The sequence below is a fragment of the Pituophis catenifer genome, unplaced genomic scaffold, assembly GCF_029215685.1.
Source record: "Pituophis catenifer annectens isolate HBS135680 unplaced genomic scaffold, rPitCat1.0.hap2 SCAF_2, whole genome shotgun sequence".
NCBI classification, from domain to species: Eukaryota; Metazoa; Chordata; class Lepidosauria; order Squamata; family Colubridae; genus Pituophis; species Pituophis catenifer.
Window position 1 is genome coordinate 281,420,343 of NW_027256882.1, and position 24,512 is coordinate 281,444,854.

A 24,512-nucleotide genomic window follows, 5' to 3' on the forward strand; every position below is an offset into this window, starting at 1 on the left:
GACTAAAGGAACAAGGTGTGTTTAGCTTAATGAAGAGAAGACAAGGACACAGGAATGAATAGCAGTCTTCCAATACTTGAAGGGCTGCCACACAGAAGCAGAAATGGTTTTATTGTCCATAGCTAGCATCTGAGGGTAGAACAGGAAGGAATAGGGAGAAGCTTGTCAGAAGGAGATCCAATCTGGTAATAAGGATAAATTTCCAGACACTGAGAACTATTAAGCAATGGAACAGCTTGCCTGCTGGAATGGATGATCCGTTATTGAAGGTTTTCAAGAAAAGATTGGACAACCACTTCTCCAAGTTGGTACAAAAATCATGGCTTGGGTAGAGAACTGGACTAGAAGACACCCAAGATTCCCTCCAATCCTATTATGCTAAGAAATATTTTCAGAAAATGAATTCTTCATTTAGAAAATATCTATGTGGTTTGTTAATTCCATGAATATTTTTACGGAAAATGCAATTACCCATTAATGAGGGAGGATTTAGTTTTCCTAATCTGGAACTATATTATTATGCTTATATATTGTTAAGTATTAAATATTGGAAGCCAAAAAATGGGTGTTAATTTTTCCATTTGGGCAACTTTGGAACATACATACAGTATATACAGTAGCACCTTGGTTTGGATGGACACTTTTAGGATCTAAATATATTAAAATATTCATATTTCTGGAAACAACTACCTCAGTTAGAAAACTATAGAATGTAATGTCTAATTAATGAATGGGACTCAAACCTTTTTCCCCATGCTAAAATGGGAAACCCCAAATTTTGGGGAAAAGATGATAATTGGAAAAATTGGATGGAAGCAGGAATATTGACTTTTAACTAACAGATGGATAATGATGATGTTTTTTAACATACTCATCTGCCAGATGTAACTAATGGCAACATTTACAGATACATTTATTAACAACATTGTTTGAACCAGCAGCTCCCGAGGTTCATGTGCTAATACAACAACTTGTTAAATCTTTTAAAACTCACACTTTCTCTCTGTCTCTCTCCCCCTCCCTCTCTATCATATCTCCCTCCCTCCCTCCCTCCCCCCCTCTCTCTATTTGTTATCAATAAATCAATTTGATGTGCTTTCCTTATCAGCTCTAGGGATAGCCAAAAAGGATGTAGAATGATGAGAATATATGGATAACCTCAAAAACAGTATTAAAAATGGTGAACTAGAATACTCTGTGTGAAGCAGAAAACCAAAAGAAAAATTGGGGGAAATTAAAAGGGATTTCCACAGAGAATTAATTGAACACAATATGGTTTCAAGACAGAATATTTATTTCTGCTGCTTCATTGAACAAATGCTGTTTATAATCAGGTGTTATGATAGGATGAGAACTTTCAGAACAATTATTAAAAGTTATTTGTAAAAAACAGTATTTTTTTTTTCTTCATGGAAAAGAAAGGGAGGGTTTTTTACTATCTAGATTCTGTTTTACAGACAATATCAGTATTACTAAATTTAATTCTATAGACAGTCTATCATTTATATATGTGCAAATAGAAGCAAAATGATGTCCAGGATTAAACCATTATTATTCTCCCCCCCAATAAAAATAAATCTGCTACCAGACAAATAATGGGCCTACTTATCTATTATGTTCAATGTTCAAAGTATGCAATTAAGGGAAATTAATTCATCGTTGATATTTTTTAAATAGGAGATTTAATCTTGCTTCTCTACCACGAGATACTGCAATTGAAGAGGGGAGTATAGAGAAGAATTAAAATAATTATCATTGACATTAATACACAATAGCTTATTCCAACATGATGCATGAGGGGGAGCCTCTCTGAAATACTATGTATTCATTTATCAAAATATGTATTGTAAAAGAATTGGACATCTGACGCTTTGCTTCAAAACAAAGTAACAAAAAAAAAAAGCCTTTTCAGGCCTTTAAATTCTATTATCAATGCCAAGTTACATTCATTTGCTTGCTTGAGACAACATGATTCATTCTGTTGCATCAGAGGTTGCATTTGATTTTGCTCCAGAATCTGGAATGAATTCACACATGACAGGAGCAACCACATTTATTTTATCTATTTTATCTGCTCTTTCCAAGTTTAAAGCAGGAATCAAAAGGACCGTGTGTAGCTAATGGAAACTAAACCTTTCCTCCTGCGCCTCCAGTTCGGCTAACTTTAGATTACAAACCTGAACTAGGATAAAAAATAACAGTTATGACCAAAGAGATTCTAACTAATTCCTATCAAGTGCCAAATGTAACTACCGGTAATCTTATCTTCTCCCTTCTACAGAATGCACAAAATGTAGCTTTTGTGACCACACTGACCTTAAGGCTTAGGCTTACAACTGAAAACTGAAACAGGTTTTTACCTTCATGGAATTTGCAACTGTTTATTTTCTTTTAAAAGTATGTACAGGACATTTGGTCCACAGGCTGAGACCCTTGTACAGAAGTGCTTTTAATGCTTTCTGTCTATTCTGTCTCCAGATCTCAACCATTTCCTTTCATAGACAGTATACTTTCCAAAAATAGAAGTTTCTACTCCCAAATGTACCCTTTCTTGCTTTGTGACCATAGTTGTAATATATAGTATATTCACCTTTTACTTGATTATGGAATTTCAAAAAGAAATTGAATGCTTTTACTCAGAGTAAATGAATGAGGAAGGGAATCTCCAACTCAAAGTATTCATATTTTAAGTTAACAGTATTTCATCTTCTCTCCTTCTTGTCTTTCTGTTAAAGTAAGTGTATCAAAATAGATAATGAAAAAAAAATCACGTAGAAAAGGGAGAATGTGAGAAGTTGTCCTTTGTATAATAGTTGAACCTAAAGTATATTATTTGTACAAATCTCATTAAACATGCTGGATTTTTTTTAAAAAATTCCAAAAAGTATGCATATGACTGTGTTTTATTTTGTAATAATGGTGCTGATGTACATTCTCCTTTCCGTTCAACATATTATGGAAATGCATAGTGACACCTACTGGAATGTTTATATGGCTGAGAAGATGGGATATCATTTTCCTTTACCAGAAGATCTTTTATAAGTCATTTTTAAAATTTCTTTATCATAGGAATGCTATTGTTCCCCCAATGTTGCTAAACTCTAGGTTGATTCCTTCATTCACTGTCTCTTAATTCAAGAAAAATAGTTTTTTCTTCATGGTGTTACACTTTTCTGGATGTGCAAATTAAATGATATGATAATGATGTTTTTCTTTCTTTTCTTTTTTTTTTCAAAAAGCATTTTTATTTTTATTTTATTTTATTTTATTTGGTAGACCTCTTAAACAATACTGATTTAAAACTTAGTTGCTAGTTGTACCTTCAGGACTACACTGAAGAGAGGAATTTTATAGCAGGACCATATAGCACTGAGAAGTCTTAGGAGATACCATCAAGTTACTTACCTCTCACTCTAACGCACCTTCCTCCAATACTTTAAACCAGGGGTGTCAAACTTGTGGCGTCACGTGACATATTGTGACTTTTTCCCCCTTCGCTAAAACCGGGCGTGGGTGTGGCCAGCATGTGATGCATTTGGCCTGCGGGCCGCAAGTTTGACAGCCCTGCTTTAAACCTTTAATGTGTAATGTTTTCTTTACTACATAAATGGTAGTAAAATATGGCCACAGCCACAATAGATTACATACGTGGTGAAGGTAGTACAGAAATGCAGCTGATTAGAGTGCTAAATTGCCCAAACATGTACTCAACCCGCAATAATTTGACAAGTGCTTAGAAAAGAAATGTAATCTGAAGTACTATGATATCTGATCGGAATTTAATAAGCATGAGAAAGAGAAAGGATCTCATTCAAGGAAGTCCAGTCAAAAGGCCTTTTGCCAGAAAGTTTTTTCTATTCTCTTTTTTCCCCCTAATTGTGTGTTTTTTTTTTTTTTTTTTTACTATATTAATTTCTTTCAAAGTGCATTAATGTTCAAGGGCATTTATTTTATGTAAATCAATTATTCATTAAGAAAGGCACCACTCAACCCATTTTAATCTATATTAAGAATGAGTATGGAGGAGGGGCGGACTGGATTTCCTTGTATTATATTTGGGGAAAAAGTGTTTTACTTGCATGAATAAAACTTTATTTAGCTTCAAAGAATTATTTTCATGGAGAATGCTAAAACTCAATTTTTATTTCTCTATTTTAAAATTGCACATATTCTTAAAATTCAGCTTTAATCTATAATTTCATACATTTAGGTGGGGCTTTTTACCTGGGGCAGGATAAGAAGTAAGGACTAAAATGAAAGAAAAAAAGGAACTAAATTTAAGGAAAAGAAGAAAGATTCCAAATAAGTTGCATTATGTATAGCAAACTCAGAATCAGCCTTATAAAGGAATTCCAGTTTCTGTATCGAAACAGCTTTTAAATATATTCTAATATTCATTCATATTGAGGGGTATAGGTGACACATTTACTATTACAGTTATTACAGTGTTTTTTGACTGTGCTTTTAACCAATTCCTGAGCTTGTATTCTCTTTGTGGGCATCTGTCTTTTGGCTAGAGAAAAGTTTAGTGTTAGCTGTGAAAGCTGAGCAAATTTGTTGTGGCCCACCAGCAGCCTGTGCGGATCGTGGCTGATCCTGACGACGAGGAGGCTGGTGTGTCGCGCCAGCAGCCTGCGCAGCCGGCATTCGTGTCAGACAGCAAGGAGGCTGAAGAGGATGTGGTGCCAGAGGCAGAGACTCAGCCAAGGCCTTCAGAACCTCCAGAGGCTCCTTCAAGTGGAGAGAGTGAAGTGGAGGAGCCTCTTCTCAATGCTCGAGCACGCAGGGCTGCCAAAAGGCAGGAGTGACTACTCAGGAGGAGGAAGTCTCCTCGAGAGCAAGGCTTGAGGATAATTGGCCACTCCCTTAGCCTATTTAATTCACACGCATTAGTAAGTTTCTTGCTGGAAACAACTTGTAATTATCAACAGAGCATTTTTGGAAAAGTCGTATCGTATCTTGTTTTCTGGGCTGGTTGCCAACCTTTGCCGGACTTTGGTTTATTCTTGCTACTTAATAAATTTGATGAGGACTGTTGGTGTGTGTCAATATTCTCGGGAATCTGGAGCTGAGGCAGAACAAAATTCTACTCTTATACTATGAATCATAGCCTCAGGGCCCTTCCATAGATGCCCTGCTCATTGTCTTTTTCCTTTAGTAGGTATTGCAGAAATAACTTTTGTGTTTGAGGCCATTGTGTAAAAGTCGCACACTTAGAGACCTCAGTTGCAGATGGAGGTTTAACAGAAAGGCCATGCAGAATCTAACCCAGGAGTGTCAAACTCAATTTCATTGAGGGACGCATCAGGGTTGTTTTTCACTTTGGGAGGCCAGGGTGGGCATGGCCAGCTCAACGTCACTCGTGTTGGGCATGCCTGTGGTAGCCCAAGTGCTCTGCCAGCGAAAATGGGCTCCCAAGCTCCGTTTTTGGCTGTGACGGCTTCCTGCAACCCTCTGCCAATGAAAACAGAGCTCGGGAGAGCCGCGGGTGCCCCTCCCGAGCTCCGTTTTCACTGACAGAGGCACTGCAGGACGGTCCTTTGTTTTTTCCAGGGTGGTCCCGCAGGCCAGATCTAAGCACCCCGCGGGCCATGAGTTTGACACCCCTGATCTAACCCAATGTTTCACCTGGTATTTTAAAATATTTCTACCTTGCCTTCCTAATTCAGAGTGCTTCACATAACTTTCCAGAAATGAACTTCAATATGGTATAAAAATATATAAATGAATTTTCAGACAGTTGTTCCACTGTTAAAGCAGTGGAACAATATAACAATAATAAATAGAAAACATTGAACAACTTAATTGTTTGACTAAAGGTTCTGTCTGTCTGTCTGTCTGTCTGTCTCTCTCTCTCTCTGTGTGTGTGTGTGTGTGTGTGTGTGTGTGTGTGTGTGTGTGTGTGCGTGCAGATACCAAACTCCAAGGCCTTTGTAGATGAAAACTAACTCGTTGAATTTAGCTTTTGAATTTCATAATTGATTATCCTTTTTTAAGTTGAGAAAGCTCAAATGTTAAATTGTGGCCTCATGATTTTTCAGCATTGTTCTTCAGCTAAAAGATGTTAGCGATGATTGAGCAATAGTAGAGGGGTTGTTGTTCTATTTAGGAGTACCTCAGAATGAATAGATATATATTTATCTTCTTTCTCCCCAGTGGAGTACTTAGAGAAGCCCTCACAAGAGCACATAAATGCATGTTTTGTTGCCTCAGAAGAATGACTTAGCTGTTCCAATGAAAAACAAAGACTTAAATAAAGACCACATTAGAGGCACTTAAGTGAAAAGCTGGAAGGAGAAGCTAGTAATGTTTTGCTACTGTCCCCTCCCCCCTCCTTGGTTGCCTTGATTAAACATACACAAATTTATATATTTGCAAAGATGCTTGATTATTTATGTATCATCTAATATGTAGCAAAATATAACTACTCTGCTTGAATGAGAAGTAAAATGGGTGGATTTTCTCATGCCACACTACGGTTTTTAATAAAGTTTTGTAACTTTTGTGTACTTTTTTTTTTAATGGAATACAGTGCTCTTAATTTTTTGTTTATAGTCAGGGCTACTATGCTAGAAATGGTAGTATATGTGACTGATATCTTATTTAGAAGACTGCTCCTTTTTTGGGAGTATTATATTTATCTATTTTTTCCTGATGATTTGAAATCCTTGAAGTGTCATGGATTATAAACCACTCCATCTGATCCACATGGCATTATTCTGAGTATATGTTGTACTGTACTTGATAAATACTGCATCTATCTAGTAAAGTAGTCCACAGAGTTTTCACAGCAAACATTTAGCCTATAAAGCATCACATGTTAGGAGTATTTTGGCATGTTTGCGACCTGAAGGCTTTTCCAGCTAAAGTAGTAACTTGTGAACAACTTAACAAAGTGGCTAGAATACAATTAAATAATTGAAATTGTGGCTTGGAACCATATTCTATGTATGTTTATTATGTGTACAATTCTGTCTTTTCCCCCCAAGAGTTTATTTTTTTTTAGAACTGAAAAAATTTAGAACTATTTTTTTTCCTAAAGTCATTTTAAAAAATAAACTTGGCTTTTTAACAGACAGAAGATAGATATCTTAATTGAGAAGATGCATATTCTTACATGTCTGATTCCTAAGATGTATTCCAGTGGGTTTTCCATAATAAAGTTCAATAAGTTTTATTATATAAAATCAATCAACGTTAATGATTAAATTTGCTTGAAGCTGCTTGTTAGCACAGCATATTCTCAATTTCCCTATTTTGGTCCAAACGCAACCATTATTATGGCCTTCTAAGAACTACAAAGAAGGTGATTTTAATGCTTTCCTATTTTGAGTTTGGGATGTGAAAAACTCCTTTCTGACTTCGTATAATATTGGAAATAAAGGTTCAGTACATATAGTCTTGATTGTAGGTTGTTACTAACAAATTTACGAATTGCCTTTCTAGGGAAAGACATTTTAATATACTATATTCCAAAGATGCAAAAGTTATATTTAAATTTTATTTTATTTACTTATTTTTTCCAATATATTTTCCAGCTCATAGGTCATATTTGACCAACTGCTTTCAGACAAAGACATGGTACTTTGTTGAACTATTTAGGAATCAAAAAGACTGCCTTAATTTAAAACAAGGAGTCTTTGTTTTAGTTGGTGACTGTCTTGTGAAATTTTTCAGTTCTCAGCGGGTTAACCAGGGAACAGGGGCAGAGTCATAATTGGCCTATTTAGAGTGTTTTGCATGTGAATAGTGTGTTAGTGAAGCATTACTAAGTCTGTTGTGAGTGACATGGTGATTAGAATTTAGATTAGGGAAAACACATTCTGTACTTTATCAAGTACAGTAATTAGTTCAGTCAGTAAAAGTTGATTACAAGTAACGATAAAGTTAGATTTTTGGTACTTAATTTTGAAATTTCTTTATTAAATGGGAAATTTCTTCATCATATAAATGGTAGTATCTGCACCTGTTTTATTGCATATCAGAAAAATTAAAAGAACAATGTGTTCAGTGCAGAGTATAATCAGGGGATTTATATATTATGGGTAAGTTGCAATGTAGTTATAGTAATAGAATTTTTAGAAAATGTCAGTCTCTGGTTTTTCCTTGTTACTGTGCTCAGATTCCATTTCTTCTGGATTAGTAGTAACTATTGTCCATTCATAAGTAAGTACTTTTTGTATTTCTGGATGCTCACATTCTTATTGTAACAATACGATATTGAAGTAGCTTGTTAAAACAACTTCTGTTCACTATTTTTTCTTCAATCTCTGATCCTTGTTCCAAATAATGTAGCCAAACAACAGCTAATTTCAATTATATATATATATATATATATATATATAATATATATATGTAAAATTATTATTATTATTATTATTTTGACTTCTTCTTCAATGACCATATACTGGATTGGCACATTTTATATGGTAACTATAAGTCGCTTTTTAAAATAGTTTTATTGGACACAAACACCTTTTTTAGAATGATTATCTCTTCACAATGAAATCGTTTGGCAGTTGCTCATTAGTATTAGACTAAAAAGTTATATTAAAGAACACAATATATTTTATTCATCCTAAATAATATAGAAAAATAAGTAGTTCTGGATCTTTTGATAATAAAGTTAAAAAAAATACTCCTATGCTGTTTCCTTTAAGCAGAAAAAAAAATAATTTAATTAATAATTAAATATGTAAACATTTCTTTTCAGTAATAATGAAATTGTTCTCTAATTTTTATTTTTTTTTTAAAAAAAGGACTGTTTTGTAGTATTTAAAACAATCATGCTGAAATGAATTTTGACTGGCTGCTTGCAACAATTTTCTTGTTACAGACCCTTTCATATTATTGGCTGTTAATTTGAATCAGCATATAGAAAAGGCAATAGGGGAAAAGTTAGATGTAACAATACTTATTTTTCAAAAATCTTTTAGCAAAGTCTCCTTGGAGGTGACATGGAAATGGGCAACCCAGGAACTCTTTCTCCTACCAAACCTGGTTCTCAGTACTATCAGTATTCTAGCAATAATCCACGGAGGAGGCCTCTGCACAGCACTTCTGTTGGTGAGTTACTTCCTTACATTTCTAATGTGCAACTTCTACTGAACTGTCTTATACAACTTGATAAAGACATGCTAAGCTCAGTGCTAAATCACAGACTGTGAAGGTCTGAGGCTGCAAAAATGCCTCTCACCGTTCCCCTGTTATCTTCCTCTTTTCAGAAGTACAAACAAAGAAAGTTCGAAAAGTTCCTCCAGGTTTACCATCTTCAGTAAGTACTCCCTGTCAATTTGCTACTTATATTTCTATTGTGTGTTTAAGTAAACGAGGTGCCATTGGTCATGTTACTAATTTACAAACGATATCAATGATTGTCCTGAGGCGTTTTAATCATCGTATGGATAAATGAAATGACTGCATAAATTATTCTCCTTTGACCAAAAGTAAATTGGTGATGGGTGTTGTTTTGGATAGTTCTATCAGTATCCAACTCCAGACAGAATATGCATTAGTTTCACAAGCTGGTTAAATTCTTTGTCAGCGTTCTGATGATTTATGGATTTGCATGTTAAAAGAGATTTGTGAGGGGGATTTATGCAACATTTACATGGGTCTGAGCCCAGAATAGAAGGACATCTTCATTTTTCCAGTGAAGTTTCTGAATTAGAGCTGTTAACTGTATTCTGTTCAAATAGCTCTCTCGCTGTGTGTGATTCCAGGTGTCAGCCAGTAGGCTTCAGGTATTATCAAAGGAATTCTAGGTTACAGTAATAAATTAAAGCATTATTAAACCTCCAATTGTCCTATTTTCACTATTAACAAATGATATGTTTATGAAGAATTGGGGCAATATCCTAATTAATTACTAGCATATATTTAAATTATTTTGCAGTAAAAACTATATATAGGTAGAGAAAGAGAGAGAAAGAATTTATAAATTAGGGGTAATTAATTCCCGCAGAAAATAGTGGTCATGCGTGTGTTATTCCTTGTTGCATATTATCATTCTATTTTTTTTAAAAGACTTACTCTGAAATAAGTCAGAGTATTTTATATTTTCAGTTACCTTGTTGATTAATTTGAAGTTTAATCTTAAAACAAATATATTTGGAGACATAGTTTTAAATCTAAATAGTAAAGTACTGGATTCTTTTATTATTCAAGTATGGTGATATCAATTTGAAATGGTGATGGCACCTATTTTACCTACACATATAAGTTGTACTTAGAGAGATAATTATAAAGTTGATAGGGTGCCAGATGAATAATATTTTATATTGCGAAACTATTTGTTTTGAATTGGGATTCTGCTCTTGTCTTATTGAATAAAAGGATACATAAAATAAAATATTATTATTTTACAACTACTGATGTTTAGCCAGTTCTTATTATCCCATATTTATGCTTGATGCTTTCAGCAATAAGCAGGTTAGTCTTCAGTATTTTAGATATTCTTGCTAGTATTCCCTGAGTACAGTGAACAGTTAAAGGAATGAAATCATTGTTTTAAATTCATACATGAATTATGGTGTAGATTTTTTAACTTCCGCACATCTGTTGAAGAAGAAATACTCCGAAACTAAAAATGATTAACAGGAGAATTGCTTAGTTTTTTTGACTGTCAGGGGGAAATTCAGGGCAAAGAAATAGTGTGTGTGTGTGTATAATTGTTGGTTTTTTTATGAATATTTGAATAGAAGTTGAACAGCATTTGAAGTAAGAAGAAAATGTAATATATTTGATACTTTGATTTCTAGTCATTTTTAAGACAACCGCAGATGAAATATAGTTTGCAGCTGTTCTTATTTTGCAAGAAGCCAGTAAAAATAACATGGATATTATTAAAATTGCTATAGAGTACATCGTCAACATGTTGTAGTATAATAAAATTGTTTTTGTTAAAAAATCAATATAAATAACATTCAAATGTATAAAAGGTAATGTTATATTCTGTGAAGGTTTTAAAAATAATTTTTATAAATGTTTTTACAGCATATTTTTTAGAGATTTGTTTTGAAAATATTTTTCCTTTGGAATCTAATTCTTTTCAGACAATACTGTTAGAACTTTAAGAATGCTACAAGGTGCCTAGTTTTACATGAAAAAGAAAATATGAGATGGATTGGGCAATTCGATTAAGGCGTTCAAATATTTTGGAAGAATGTTATTTAAAGAAGTTATTAGAACTTTGCTATTGATAAACTCTTTTGGAGTATTTCACATGTAATTATTTCCTAGTATTACTTTAAAAAATAAGAGCATTTGATTCACTACAAAGGAAGTATGTTGATTATACCTTTAGATTTCTTTATCTAATATATATATATATATATATTCTGAGAAAAAAAGAAAACATTTTCCACTGACGATAGATAGATAGATAGATAGATAGATAGATAGATAGATAGATAGATAGATAGATAGATATTTTTACTGTGATATACAGTATATTGTATAAATAAAGAAAATCTCTAAGGAATTCTGGTAGTTTCTTTTATGAACTCGCTTTGACAATTATTCCCCTTTATAAACCATAGCAAATTATGTTGTATGTATCAGTAAGTGGCTGAGGTTTTGAAAAGAATAACAGCCTGTTGTACGGCACAATATATTTAAATAATGCATTTTGTCACATTGTAGTATATGATGCCATTATGTTGGATAAACAATACACATTGTAAATTGACTAAATAGATTACACTGTTCTTTCCTTCTTTCTTGATAGATTGGAAATGAACTGAGGATTTTTTTCCCCTAAATTAAAATGAAAATCAATCTTTTCATTGTAAAGCAAATTGTAATTGATGATTCATACAACGTATCTATAAAGGGATTTAAGAACTGTGAAAATCTGTAGATTTTCAATACATTATATATATATATATATATATATATATATATATATATATATATATATATATATATATATGTGTGTGTGTGTGTGTGTGTCTTTTTCGTAGGCTTTTATGTGCATATTCTTTCTAGCCAGGTTTTACCTACGTAAACTAAGTTGTTCCAGGGCTGTAGAACAACTTAGTTTACGTAGGTAAAACCTGGCTAGAAAGAATATGCATATATATATATATATATATATATATATATATATATATATATACACACATACATACATATATATATATTTATATGCTTTAATTTATATGCCGCCCTTCTCCGGAGACTCAGGGCAGCTTACAATGCGTTAAGCAATAGCCTTCATACTTTTGTATATTTATACAAAGTCAGTTTATTGCCCCCACAATCTGGGTCCTCATTTTACCTACCTTTGAAAGGATGGAAGGCTGAGTCAACCTTGAGCCTGGTGAGATTTGAATTTGCAGTAATTTCAAGCAGCAGATGTTAATAACAGTGCTTTAGTCCACTGTACTACAGGCTCTTATTTGTTTGATGGTAAAAATACACATTTCTATATTTGTTTGTTGCTGTAGGTTTATTTTCTCCTGGGCATAATTCAAGTGGTTTCTTTCATTTAGCTAAGAATGCAAGAACTGTGAGGGCACAGGCCAATGGTCCATCTAATATTTATCATTTAACATCAGTCAATGAATCAATAAATTAGTCCAGCATCCTTTAACATCTAGTGACTAATCAGATGAATTTGGGAACCTTTCTTTGATTCAAGAGGGTAATACATAGTTATCAGAACTAGCAGCTGTTGATATGTTTTCTCCATGTGTTTGTTTAGCCCCTCCTAAAAACTTCTAAATGAATGGCCATCACCATATCTTATCAAGTTTAATCACTTAACTTCGTGTTGTATAAAGATCCCTAGTCATCCTTGCATTTAATTTAATATAAATGAAATTAAAATCCTGACACTGGGAAAGAGAAAAAAAAAACTTCTGTATATTTTTCTTCATCATAAATCATTTTTATTATTATTATTATTATTATTATTATTATTATTATTATTATTAATCATTTTATATCATCTCTTGTCATTTTTCAGATTTGGTGATCATTACTATAAATATTATTATATACAAATTGTACATTAAGCCATTCCTGCATTTCCAGTTTTATTTCCAATCCCATTTTTCGCTATTCCCAATTGTAGAGTTTGCCGCCTCCTGCTCCTTCATCACTGGCTGCTGTCCAGCGAGGTCACATTTTCACTGAGTTATCCACCTTTTCAGATGCGTTTCTGGATCACTTAATGCCAATCCTGATTTCATTAAGGAATGCATGAAATTTAGTTGTTTGTGCCAATGAGCATGAATTTATGTTTGCTTACATTGAACTACATTTGCTATTTTAAAGACCATATGCAACATTTGGAGGGATCACTTTAAAGCTGTTTGCCATTTCCTTTTGATTTTATCACCCTGAATAATTTGATGGTGTCACCACTTTGACCTGTCTTAGCCACTTGAGGTCATCCGTAAACAAGTTTAAGGATCACCAGTTCTAGCACAGATCCCTAAGGACCCTTGTCATATCTCTCTCATGTAAAAATTGTCCATTTAATTTCTTTTACTCTGTTCTTTACCAATTGCCAGTCTGTAAAAGTATCTGTCCTCTTAACCTCTCACTGCTTAGTCTGCCCAGAAACTTTTGATTAACAACTGTAAAAAAAAAAAAAAAATTAAGAGTTGGAATACAAACAATTTAAAGCTGATTTCTTGAAGCACCAATCTTGTATGGATGGGAAATGGAGAAGCACTGATAACTGCAGAGTAGTATCTAACTTACGCCACAGTATTCTTAGATCCACAGTAATTTTATCAACATCCATAACAGTTTCCTTGATGAATTAACCAATGGTGTGTCATTTGAAATAATCTGTAGACATTTTCCAGAAGTCATTACTTCTCTGGCTATTTTAATATGCAGAAATAGGACCAAAATAGCATAGATCTCTGTATCTCAAGCAGATCCAGGTTTATCTGTAAAATGATGAATAGTTTAAGGTTTGATTAGTATTTGGATGGGAGAGTTTCAGAGCAATTGGGTAAACTGGGAAGAGAAGGTCTTAGCCAAACTTGGCTAATCTTACTAAACTAAGCAAAATAATACTATATTAAAAACTGAGTAGAATAATATTATATAATATTTAAATGAAACTGTAAACTGGTTGTCTTGAAAACAACTGTTAATCAAACTTAGATGTAACCTTCATACTTTCATAACAATTGATTCTATGAATGTTTGAATTATACTTGTTTTCTTGTTAACTATCCATAGGAAAGAACTTGCATATTGATAGATACTAACAAATTTATTTATCAGACATATATGAATTGCCACTAGTCATATAGCTAACAAAATATTTGCTCTTATTGCCTATAATCCAGAAAAATAAGAGAAATGGGTTACCAATTCAGAGATGGAAAAAATCAATTTTCATAAAGCAAAACATTAAAAAAGTAGATGAACACTATTATAAATATTTTAACACAATGTGCACTTTGATGTTACTGATTGCAAGAATTTACAATAATTTGTATATACCGGTAATCTGCTGCAGTTTGTTGTAATTGTAGTTATTCCTGTTATTTACAGCACAAGTTTTACACTTAACCATAGATAAGTGTAAAGAATTATAATCTGCATATAACCTGACAATTCAGTGCAACCGAATTTACTACGATTCATAGTAGTTGCAAACATCTTGTTTCACTTCTCCAAAATATGGGATGAATTTGTACCTTCAGAACCATTTAATATTTTATTTATTTACCAAATCCTAATTATCTGTACAAGTACACATACTTCCTAATTAATGGAATGTGAGCAACAGTATGTGACCATGCCACATAATCTCTAAAATAAAAACTCTTAACTTCTGGAATAATGTGAGCATGCTGGACTAGAATTGTGCTTGGTACCACTTGTGGAACATTGGCCAAAATATGTCAAACCACAGTGGTACTGCCCTTACTTTTAGCAGGGAATATTGTGTGTAAATTGGTGGTAGTTTCATGTTGCATTCCCAAAAATGATGATAATGGATGAATTAGGCATGAGTTTGTGGGAAATTGTGTAATATCTGACTAAAGATGAGGCAAAGTAAAAACATTCAGTTACGTGGCGTGAATGAGTGTGAGAACAAGACAAGAGAATACAGGAAAAAAAGTGATTAAGCAATTCTGCTTCCAACATAAATCTATTTATGTGGGAAAGGAATGAATATATAAAAATGTGCTTTATTATTTATGGTCTTAGTAACAAAAGATTGAGAAATAGAACAATGATTAGATGTTATAAATTTGGGACATACCAGTTGCTTAGAATAGGTCTTGGGAAATACAGACATGGAAGTGGGAAAAAAGAAGTGAAATAAATGAGTGGAACTAACATGATTACAGGAAGATAAAGTATATGCAGTACATATTTTGTATGATAAAACTATTAGAATATACATATAGTCTTTGATTGGTTGCTGAACAAATGGTCATTCAGCAAAGTTACAGTGCTACTAAACAAATGGTAGTCATGAATACTCCTCAGAATTTTAGCTTTGTCAGCAATTCCACAATCACATGATCAAAATTTGGGTACTTAGCAACATGCCTGCAGTGTATGCTTCCATTTCCCCCTCACCTGCCTATCCCCCCTCCCCATTTGACTGCACCTGCCATTTACCTTCCACAGCACCTGGTCCCTCAAAGTGACCTTCATTTCTTCCTTTTGTTGATGAGTCATGCCTGGCCTGGTCTTTCATTAGGCATGTGGTGGTAGCAACTGGTCTTCTTCCCGAGACTACAGATATCCTTCTTGAGCCTTGCATAGCTTCAATGTTTTGTGAGGCCTCTTGAAGCCCTTTCATAGCCATCAGCTGCCTTCTGAAAGGCTAACCAGGCCATGCCTTGTCAGCAGTGGGAGGAAGAAGATAGCGAAAATCAGCTTAGGATGGTAGGCATGGTGGATCACAGAATGGTTAAAAAGGCAGAGTTGCGGGGAGACATGAATGAAACATTGCAAGAGAAACATGAGGTCCTTGTCTAATGATGTCACAGTCTTGGCTTGCAATGGTATGTGGGAAAGACCTTGGGAGATAGGGCCAAGTGATGCTGTTTAGGGAGTGGTCAGATGTAAGGCAACTTAACTTGCAGAAAGAATGTGGCAAATATCTCAAGCTTTTCAGGTTGTAAAGGCAATGGTGGGAGATTTGTACTTTTAGAATTGCAAGATTCTACTAACATAACTTTACAATAAAGTAGAATTAGCTCATCTCCTCACTTTTCCTATGTAGTCTACCTAGTAAGGCTGACATGACCTAATAAATACAGCTGGGACTACTGTGTCTTTGTTGCTGAACCTAAAAACTTCTTTTCCTAGTGACAAAAATGTTGGTCCCAGTTAGGATTAAGTAAGGGATTAATAAGAGACGCGATGGCTTAGTGGCTAAAACACTGAGCTTGTCGATCGAAAGGTCGCAATTCAGCGGTTTGAATCCCTAGTGCCATGTAACGGGGTGAGCTCCCGTTACTTGTCCCAGCTTCTGCCAACCTAGCAGTTCAAAAGCACATAAAAAATGCAAGTAGAAAAATAGGGACCACCTTTATTGGGAAGGTAACAGCGTTCCATGTGCCTTTGGCATTTAGTCATGCTGGCCACATGACCATGGAGACGTCTTCGGACAATGCTGGCTCTTCGGCTTTGAAACGGAGATTTAGCACTGCCCTCTAGAGTCGGGAATGACTAGCATATCTGTGCAAGGGGAACTTTACCTTTACGATTAAGTAAGGACAAATCTGTCTTAAATCCAAACCCAACGAATGGAAATGGATGTAAAGAAGTCTGCTAAGAACAGGAAGAAGAAGTGTTCCAGAATGCCACAGGATTGTAAGACGTTATTCTAATCGGTTGTAGGGTGGGGGAGTATGTTTGCTGGAAGAATGAGGTGAAAGAGTTTGTGGATGAGGAAGAATGTACGCTGCAGAAAAGAGCAAGGAAGAGCAATTATGAGAAACCACAAAGTGATTTTGAATTTGTTTTGGAAGTGGGTTAAAAAAAAGTCTAAACAAAGAGAAAAGAAACTGAAATGAGAGAACTCTGCAAACAGTGGTTTAGAAATTTGTATGGGAATGACGGTGATACGTTGAAAAGTAGAACTGAAGCAAATGCCATAATTGTTAGCAATAAATGTGGAAAGAAGGTTGACAAATGGTAGACAGCAGCTGTAGATGATGTAGATGGAAAAATGTTAAAATGTGGTTTATGGTTTATCTGTGATGGGCTATGCAGATTTTTTATGCATATGTGTGAGGAAGAGTTTTGCTTGAGCATGGGAAGAATATCTTCATTGTTCTCCTATACAGAGGGCTAAACAAAGACAACAAAAATGGAGGCAAAAACTGCATTGGGTTTAGTGGGTTAAGCATCCCTTGGAAAGTGTTTGGCAGAATTACGCTTGAAAGGTTACAGGAGATAATGATGAGTAAAATGTAAGAAGTTCAGTGTGGCTATGTCAACCAGGGGTGAATGTAAAAATAGTTTATTGTGTGTTTGTTGGTGTGCAGAACAGACTTGAATTATTTTTGCATAGGCATAAGATTCAAGTTGTGCACAAATGATGAAGAGCTACAGCTATAGAGGAATTTGTGTGTTTTGATAGAACGTTTAGTAAAATAGGTGAATACTTGGGAAATGTTTATAGGTGCAGATCTTCGTAGAAAGATGTGGTCTGTTGTAAGGAATGAATGTTGGTTGAAAGAAGCAAAAGTATCTCTGCATAAAACTGTGCTTCTGCCCACTTTATTAAATGGAAGTGAGAGTTGGGTGCATCTATGGAACGATAAAAGTATGTTGAATGGTATACTTAAGATGCATGGAAAAACCAGAAGAGATGGAGCCAAATATGAGTGGGTGCTGAATGAATGTGGATGGATTCCAAAATTGAATTACAATATAAAAAAATGTTGAGATGATTTTGGGAAAAATAAGAAGGAACTAGAAGATAAATAAATAAAGGAATAATAAATAAGTTAAGAAGAAGACAATCAAGAACATTGTTCCATGCAGTTGATAGAAAGGCAATAAGTTTAAATAACAAAAGAAAGCCAGTTTGGCGATGGGAAGAAAACTATGGAGAGTTATACTGAATAGCACCAACTAAATTTTGCTGCATTTCCATCTCTTTTTCTTATACATTTAGTATCTGGCTCATACTTTCTTACTTTTAAGTGCACTTAATATAAAGGAAATGGCACAGTTGGTTCTGCAGACAGATACGTACACATGTCTACCGTAAATCTAAATAAAATTTTGTTCTATTTTTATTTTTGATTTTGTTTAAGTATTTTCTTGTTTACAATATAAGGTACCTGGGTTTACCTATTTTAATTCAGAAAGTTTTTATTTAAAGATAGGGAACTTGTGGTCCTCCATTTAAGCTGGATTTGACATGGACAATATTCAAATGTACAATGACCTTTGTCATGCTAACCTATTCATTTTCTCAGGTGTAGACTTAGGAGAGAGTGCTCTTCATATTTGCAACAGCAGGAAGTTATGTCACTTGGGCGCTAAGATCAGCATATTTGTGTATCTTTGCCTTTTGTATTGTTTTCTGGATGTTTGACTATTGGTTTTTGATGTATGGGTAAACCAAATGGTAATACAGGTAGTTCTTGCTGAAGAATAGTAATAGAAATTTATGATTTCCTGCTGGCTTCCCCATTGGCTTTGTTTGTCAGAAGTGGGCACTGAAGGTCACAAATGTCGATTATTTGTGATGCTGCACTGTCATAACTGTGAGCCAATTTCCAAGTGGCCTGTTGTGGCTGTTGACCTCCAGCAGTCAAATCAGATGTGGAGGCATGGGAATCAGGATCAGCATCAAGGCAACCTGACAGCTCCGAGGGGGAAGAGGGAATGGATCTGTCAGAGAGAGAGGGGGGGGCAGAGAGGCAGAGCCTGGGTCATCTGTCAGCCCTCAGATGGAGAGTCAACAACTCCCAGGTCTGGAGGTGGCTGATGAGGAAGAGGAGGAACAGCTGGGTCCAGTGCTTGACACGCGGATGCGCAGAGGAGAGGAGAGCAATGCAAATCTGTGGGCCAATTCTTGGGATGGAAGAGCCACCCCTGCTAGTGAAGCCCCACCCTAGCTTTGGGGATAAAAGGCAGAGGACGGAGATAAATAGATGTGGCAGACAACTATTCATCTCCCTGCCGGACGGACAGGACAGGCTTGTTAGCCTGCTGTGTGAGAGAGATTTTTTGCCGGGGCTGCTGGCGTTCCTAATAAAGGAATCATTGATTAATTATAGAGGGTAGGTCGTGTTTCGGGAGCTGGGTCAGAACATGGCCAAATCATGACACTGCAGCAACTGTATCCATGAAAATCCATTAGAAGCCCCCATCAATTAATACCAGCATAACTTCAGACACTAAATGAGTGCTTGTTCAACAAGAGCTACCTATGTATTCTGCATATATATATAGATTGTAACAAGAGACTGCAAAGGTACTCCTATTTTGTGATGGCCCATTGCCTAGTAAATAGTAATAGAAAGAATGATTGTTTAAGATGAAATGATTCCTTTCATACTTTTGTTCGTTTTAAAGATTCTGGATAATAAATAACACAGTGCTATTTAGTGATAAACTGCAAGAATGACAGAAACTTAGGACACTTAAGGAGAAAGTAAAAACATATATTTCTCTCTGCGTGTTTTTAAAAAATACACAAGCCATTTTTAGATCAAGTTCAAAATCAACTTCACTCCATGTGCTTTGATTGCATGAAGACTGAAATGTGCCAACTAGCCTTTCTAGGATCCAGCATGATTTTGAAAGTCCCTGTTGAAACACTGCTCAGGTGTTATGACAAATTATCTATGCAATACATCTGTGCTTCTGCCAATCACACAGCATGCTTATGGTGAACCATGCCAGGTATCAAACAAGGTGTTTTAAAGCTACTTGCAAACCACAGTAAGTTATATACTGCTGATGTCTGAATTTTATGAATTCTGTCCCAAGGATTTCATGATACATATTTCAAGAGATTGCTGAACCATTGAAACAAAGATAGAACCAAAAGAGAATGAAAACAGGAATTTGTGCATTTGCGTGTTCATAGATCGGCTTAATTATACTGTATTTTGTGCAGAACTATTTTTTCCATGATGTCAAAATTAAGTCCTTTAGGCATTAGACTCTTCAAGACTTTGTTTTATCAGGGCTAACATCTTTCATAGTATAAATTCGAATACAACAGCACATAACGAAATCTATTTTCAAGTCACATGTTTATGCTGTGCATAAATTTAAGATATGAGTCAGCATTGGCTTTTATTAAACGTGAACTTTTGTTATGCTTGAAGAAGTCTGGTCCAAATTTGCCTAATAGAAATCAAACTTGCTGTTTTTCAAATGACAATGCTTCTAATTGTTTCGAAGGTACTTAAAGGAGTAATTTTTATCATTCTTGTTTTGAAGCAGGCATTTTACTTTGGGTTTTGTAGCATCCTTTTCTGGGCTTGCTTCTTTTGGAGTGCATGGATGGATGAGTGGATGGATGGATGGAGACAGACAGAGATATAGAGCAATATAGAGATTCTAGACAGGTATAGTTATTCTTCTGCCTTCAGTTTTTAAAAATATTTCTTCCTCTACTCTTAAGCAGTACGTAACTGATGGACTGTCTTCTTTAAAGGTTTTCTACTATTTTTTCAGAATACTGAGCTGTGAAATCATATTCATGCATATCCCCATTTAGACAATGATACCTCGCATATGCACTGTGTAATGCCAATACAGTTCCTTTTTAACACGTCTCTAATATGCCAGCAATACTGTAAATTTCAAAGTCTGAAATTATGGATAATATGGATATGAATAGAAGAATACTCATTTTTTTTTATCGAGAATGTGTACCTTTAAATTACTCACTTTCTTTTGAAGTATAAATAATTATAATCCAAGCCTCTGTTATAATTAAAAGCTCCAAAACTCCCATTGTTTTATCTTCAGTGACCTTGCTTCAGGAATTGAAATGAACCTTGAAGGCTCTTATTCTTCTTAGAATGTTTCTGGTTTCAAACTATTTTATTATGCTATTTTTATTAATTTTAAAAAAGGGGTTGGATTCAAATGTACAGTCAGCCAAGATTGGCTTTAAGGTTCTTGATGTCACCTCACTACAAAAAAATGGTTCTTTCAAGATTCCCCAAAGGGGACCTCAACAACAACAAACTAGATATTGACTTTTGTTTAAAATTTTTGTTTATAATAAATAACAAAGAGTAGGACAAAAGTCAAGAACAGTCATCAAGCCTAGGGCCCTGTCAGGATGAATAAGCCAATTTTTGGTCATGTTTGTTTTGAATTATTGTTCTTAGCTGTTATTGGATATGATTTTATTTCTGTTTTAATTTTGATGGTTTTACTATATTTTTATTCTGTTTATAACCTTTTATCCAGAGCCATGTTTATGAGAGAGGCAGCCATATAAATTTATTAAATGAAATAAATATTCCAACAACATCCCTACAAAGCTTTAGTTAGAGGTAAAATTTCAAAAAAAAAATGGAACTTAGTAACTTTGTCTAAATTATATCCTGACTAGTATAAGAGGCAGGATCCTAATGTTGACATTGTGAAATCTAGCATGATAAAGGTGCATGTGTCTCTTTCTGTTTGAGCTAGACTGAAATTGCATTAAAATGCTTGTAAATATGGTCAGATACATCTTAGATACAGTAATTCTGTTTTCAGAAATTCAGGCAGCTAACCATTTATTAAATTTTTGCTGTATTTACCTCATCAATCTGGTATTCCAGATACGATATTAATATACTTATTCATAGCAAAATTTGTAGACAGGCTATCAAGCCATACTGGGTTATCTAGATACAGAAATGCATATTATACTCTACTAAAGTATTTGCTATTGAGCTTCTAAAGGGTTGAGATTACAAATGGCAAATATCTAACCAGTGGCATGCCATTCCTAAAAAGAGAGAAAACAAAATACATTAGTAAAAGGGTGAAAGAAGCTACTGTATTTTTCGGATTATAAAACGCACCTAAATTTAGAAGAGGAAAAAAAAAGTTTTTGGCCTATCTTTTTTTCAGGCCTTTTCCAGTCTTTTTTCAGCCTGTTTCAGGGCCTTTTTTCAGCCCATATTCGTGGTTTTTTTTTTTTTTTTTTTTTTTTTGGCCCGTTTTGGTGTCTTTTTTTGGCCGTTTTTGAGGCTTTTTTGGCCTGTTTTTGAGGGTTTTTGGCCTGTTTTTGAGGCCGAAAAAACCCTCAAAAATGGGCTGAAAAAAACCCCTAAAACGAGCTGAAAAAAGTCTCAAAAATGGGTTGAAAAAAGCCCCAAAAATGGGCTGAAAAAAGCCTCAAAAATGAGCTGAAAAAGCCCCAAAAATGGGCCAAAAAAGCCCTGAAAACGAGCTGAAAAAAAGCCTCAAAAATGGGCCGAAAAAAGCCCTGAAAACAAGCCGAAAAAAGCCTCGAAAATGCCGCCCCCCCCAAAAAAAGCTGAAAAAAGGCCCAAAAACGGGCGTGCAGAGGCCAAAAAAACGGCTGGCGGGTGGGCAGGGCTTCATCAATATTCAGTCTATAAGATGCACAGACATTTTCGCCCCCTTTTGGGAGACAAAAATGTGCGTTTTATAATCCGAAAAATACAGTAAGTTATTTCTACTCAGAAGAACAGACGCAAAGAAAACCATTTAAGTATTATTACCAGCAAAAATGGATATATGTAACCATGAAATCACCAGAAGTCAAACTTATTTCAAAAGAGATTTACTCTTTTTGCTGCAAAGAGAAGTTTCATAGTGCACAATTCCTTTGCTTGCTTGCAAAGTCAACGTCATAAATTGCAGTAAAAGAGCTGCCTATTATGGCTCATAGGCCACGGTTTGTCATTGTTCACAATCTGTTTATTGACTGATTTATTCATTCATTCAGTTTATATAGCTGTCCACATCACATGTGTGACTTTGGTTCTGATATCAAATTGATAATAAGAGATGATAATGAGCAACCTTGATGAAGAGATATTTCGTGATTAGAGTACCAGACATTGATTCAAGCTAGGGAAAATAGAAAAATGGCAATCCCAGAACATCTCATTGCCATCACACAAACCTACCCAGATCAGAAATCCATAGTATAAATTGAACCTAGTGAAACAGACTAGCTCCAAGTTGACAAAGGACCCTATACAGGTAGTCCTCAACTTCCAACAGTTCATTTAGTGACCGTTCAAATTTAAAACAGCACTGACAAAACTGACTTATGAGCATTTTTCACACTTAGGACCATTGCAGCATCCCCATGGTCATGCAATCAAAATTCAGATGATTGGTAACTGGTTCATATTTATGACGGTTACAGCGTCCCAGGGTCACGTTTTGCAACCTTTTGACAAGCAAAATCAGTGGGGAAGCTGGCTTCATTTAACAACCTTGTTACTAACTTAACAATTGCAGAAATTCACTTAACAGCTGTGGTAAGAAAGGTCATAAAATGGGGCATAGCTACTAACAACATGCATTTTGGGCTCAATTGTGATTGTAAGTCAAGGACTACCTGTGTTTTCCCCTTATTTAGTGAAACTATATATGGGCCATATATTGAAGGAAGCTGGACTGGAAGATGAGTGTGAGTTTAGAGGTGGTGGAAAAAACATTGGTAATCTGCATTGTGACACTAATTATTACTGCTCTGATGCCACTACTCTGATAGCTGAAATATAAATTTTTTCCTAACGGCAAGAACGGCAGTCAGGCATGGGAGGTGACCCTGTCTGTACTCCAATGGGACTGAGTCTGCTGATTAAATAAGTCCTGCCTCTTCCTGTAACCCTCCAGTTTTTCGACTTGGTCTCGTCTTGGACGGACGTGTCTATGGAAGGAGCACTATGAAAGAAATGGGATTAAGATTAAATATAGAAAAGACCAAACTAATGACAAGTACAGCAATCGGTCTTAGAATTGATATTAAACATGAAAGTGGTGGATAGCTTCTATCTTTAAGGATCAACTATCAACAGTAAAGAAACTGCAATTCAATAAATACACCACAGATTAGCACTGGATAGAGTAGCAATGAAGGCCTTGGACAATGTGTTCAGATGCTGGAACGTTTATACCTTTAAAGATTAGAATTGTTCAGGCAGTGGTTTTTCTTGTGATTCTATGGCAATGAAAGTTGGACTTTACAGAAGCAAAGTAAAGTTGGACCTTACAGAAGCAAAGTAAAAAGAATATTTATGGCATTCTCAGGCACTCCTGAAAATGCCATAAATAAACAAGAAAACAACACATGAATCATTAAATACGTCAACCCTGACTTTTTACTTCAGGCACAAATGATCAAATTATCGTACTGTAAACACATTACATGAAGACCTAGCTTTGTGGAGAAGTCTATAATGCTGGGAAAGGGGAAGAGGATAAGCAACAATACATGGATCTGTTCAATTACAGCAATAATTTGGGTGTAATCACAATCAACCTGAAAGATTAGGTTGTGAACACATTCTCCTGGAAAAAACCTGTGTGGTTACTAAGAGTTGACACCAACT

General features: G+C 34.9%; 1 protein-coding gene across 2 annotated transcripts in view; it reads left to right on the plus strand.

Annotated features, from left to right (window-relative positions):
- TCF4 (transcription factor 4) overlaps positions 1-24,512 on the plus strand; it is a 413,612-nt gene that overhangs the window by 246,601 nt on the left and 142,499 nt on the right. For both annotated transcript variants that reach the window (XM_070938928.1, XM_070938929.1), the window contains exons 7-8: positions 8,937-9,066; positions 9,225-9,274. In XM_070938928.1, the coding sequence (XP_070795029.1) occupies positions 8,937-9,066; positions 9,225-9,274 (180 nt within the window). The remainder of the gene's footprint in view (positions 1-8,936; positions 9,067-9,224; positions 9,275-24,512) is intronic.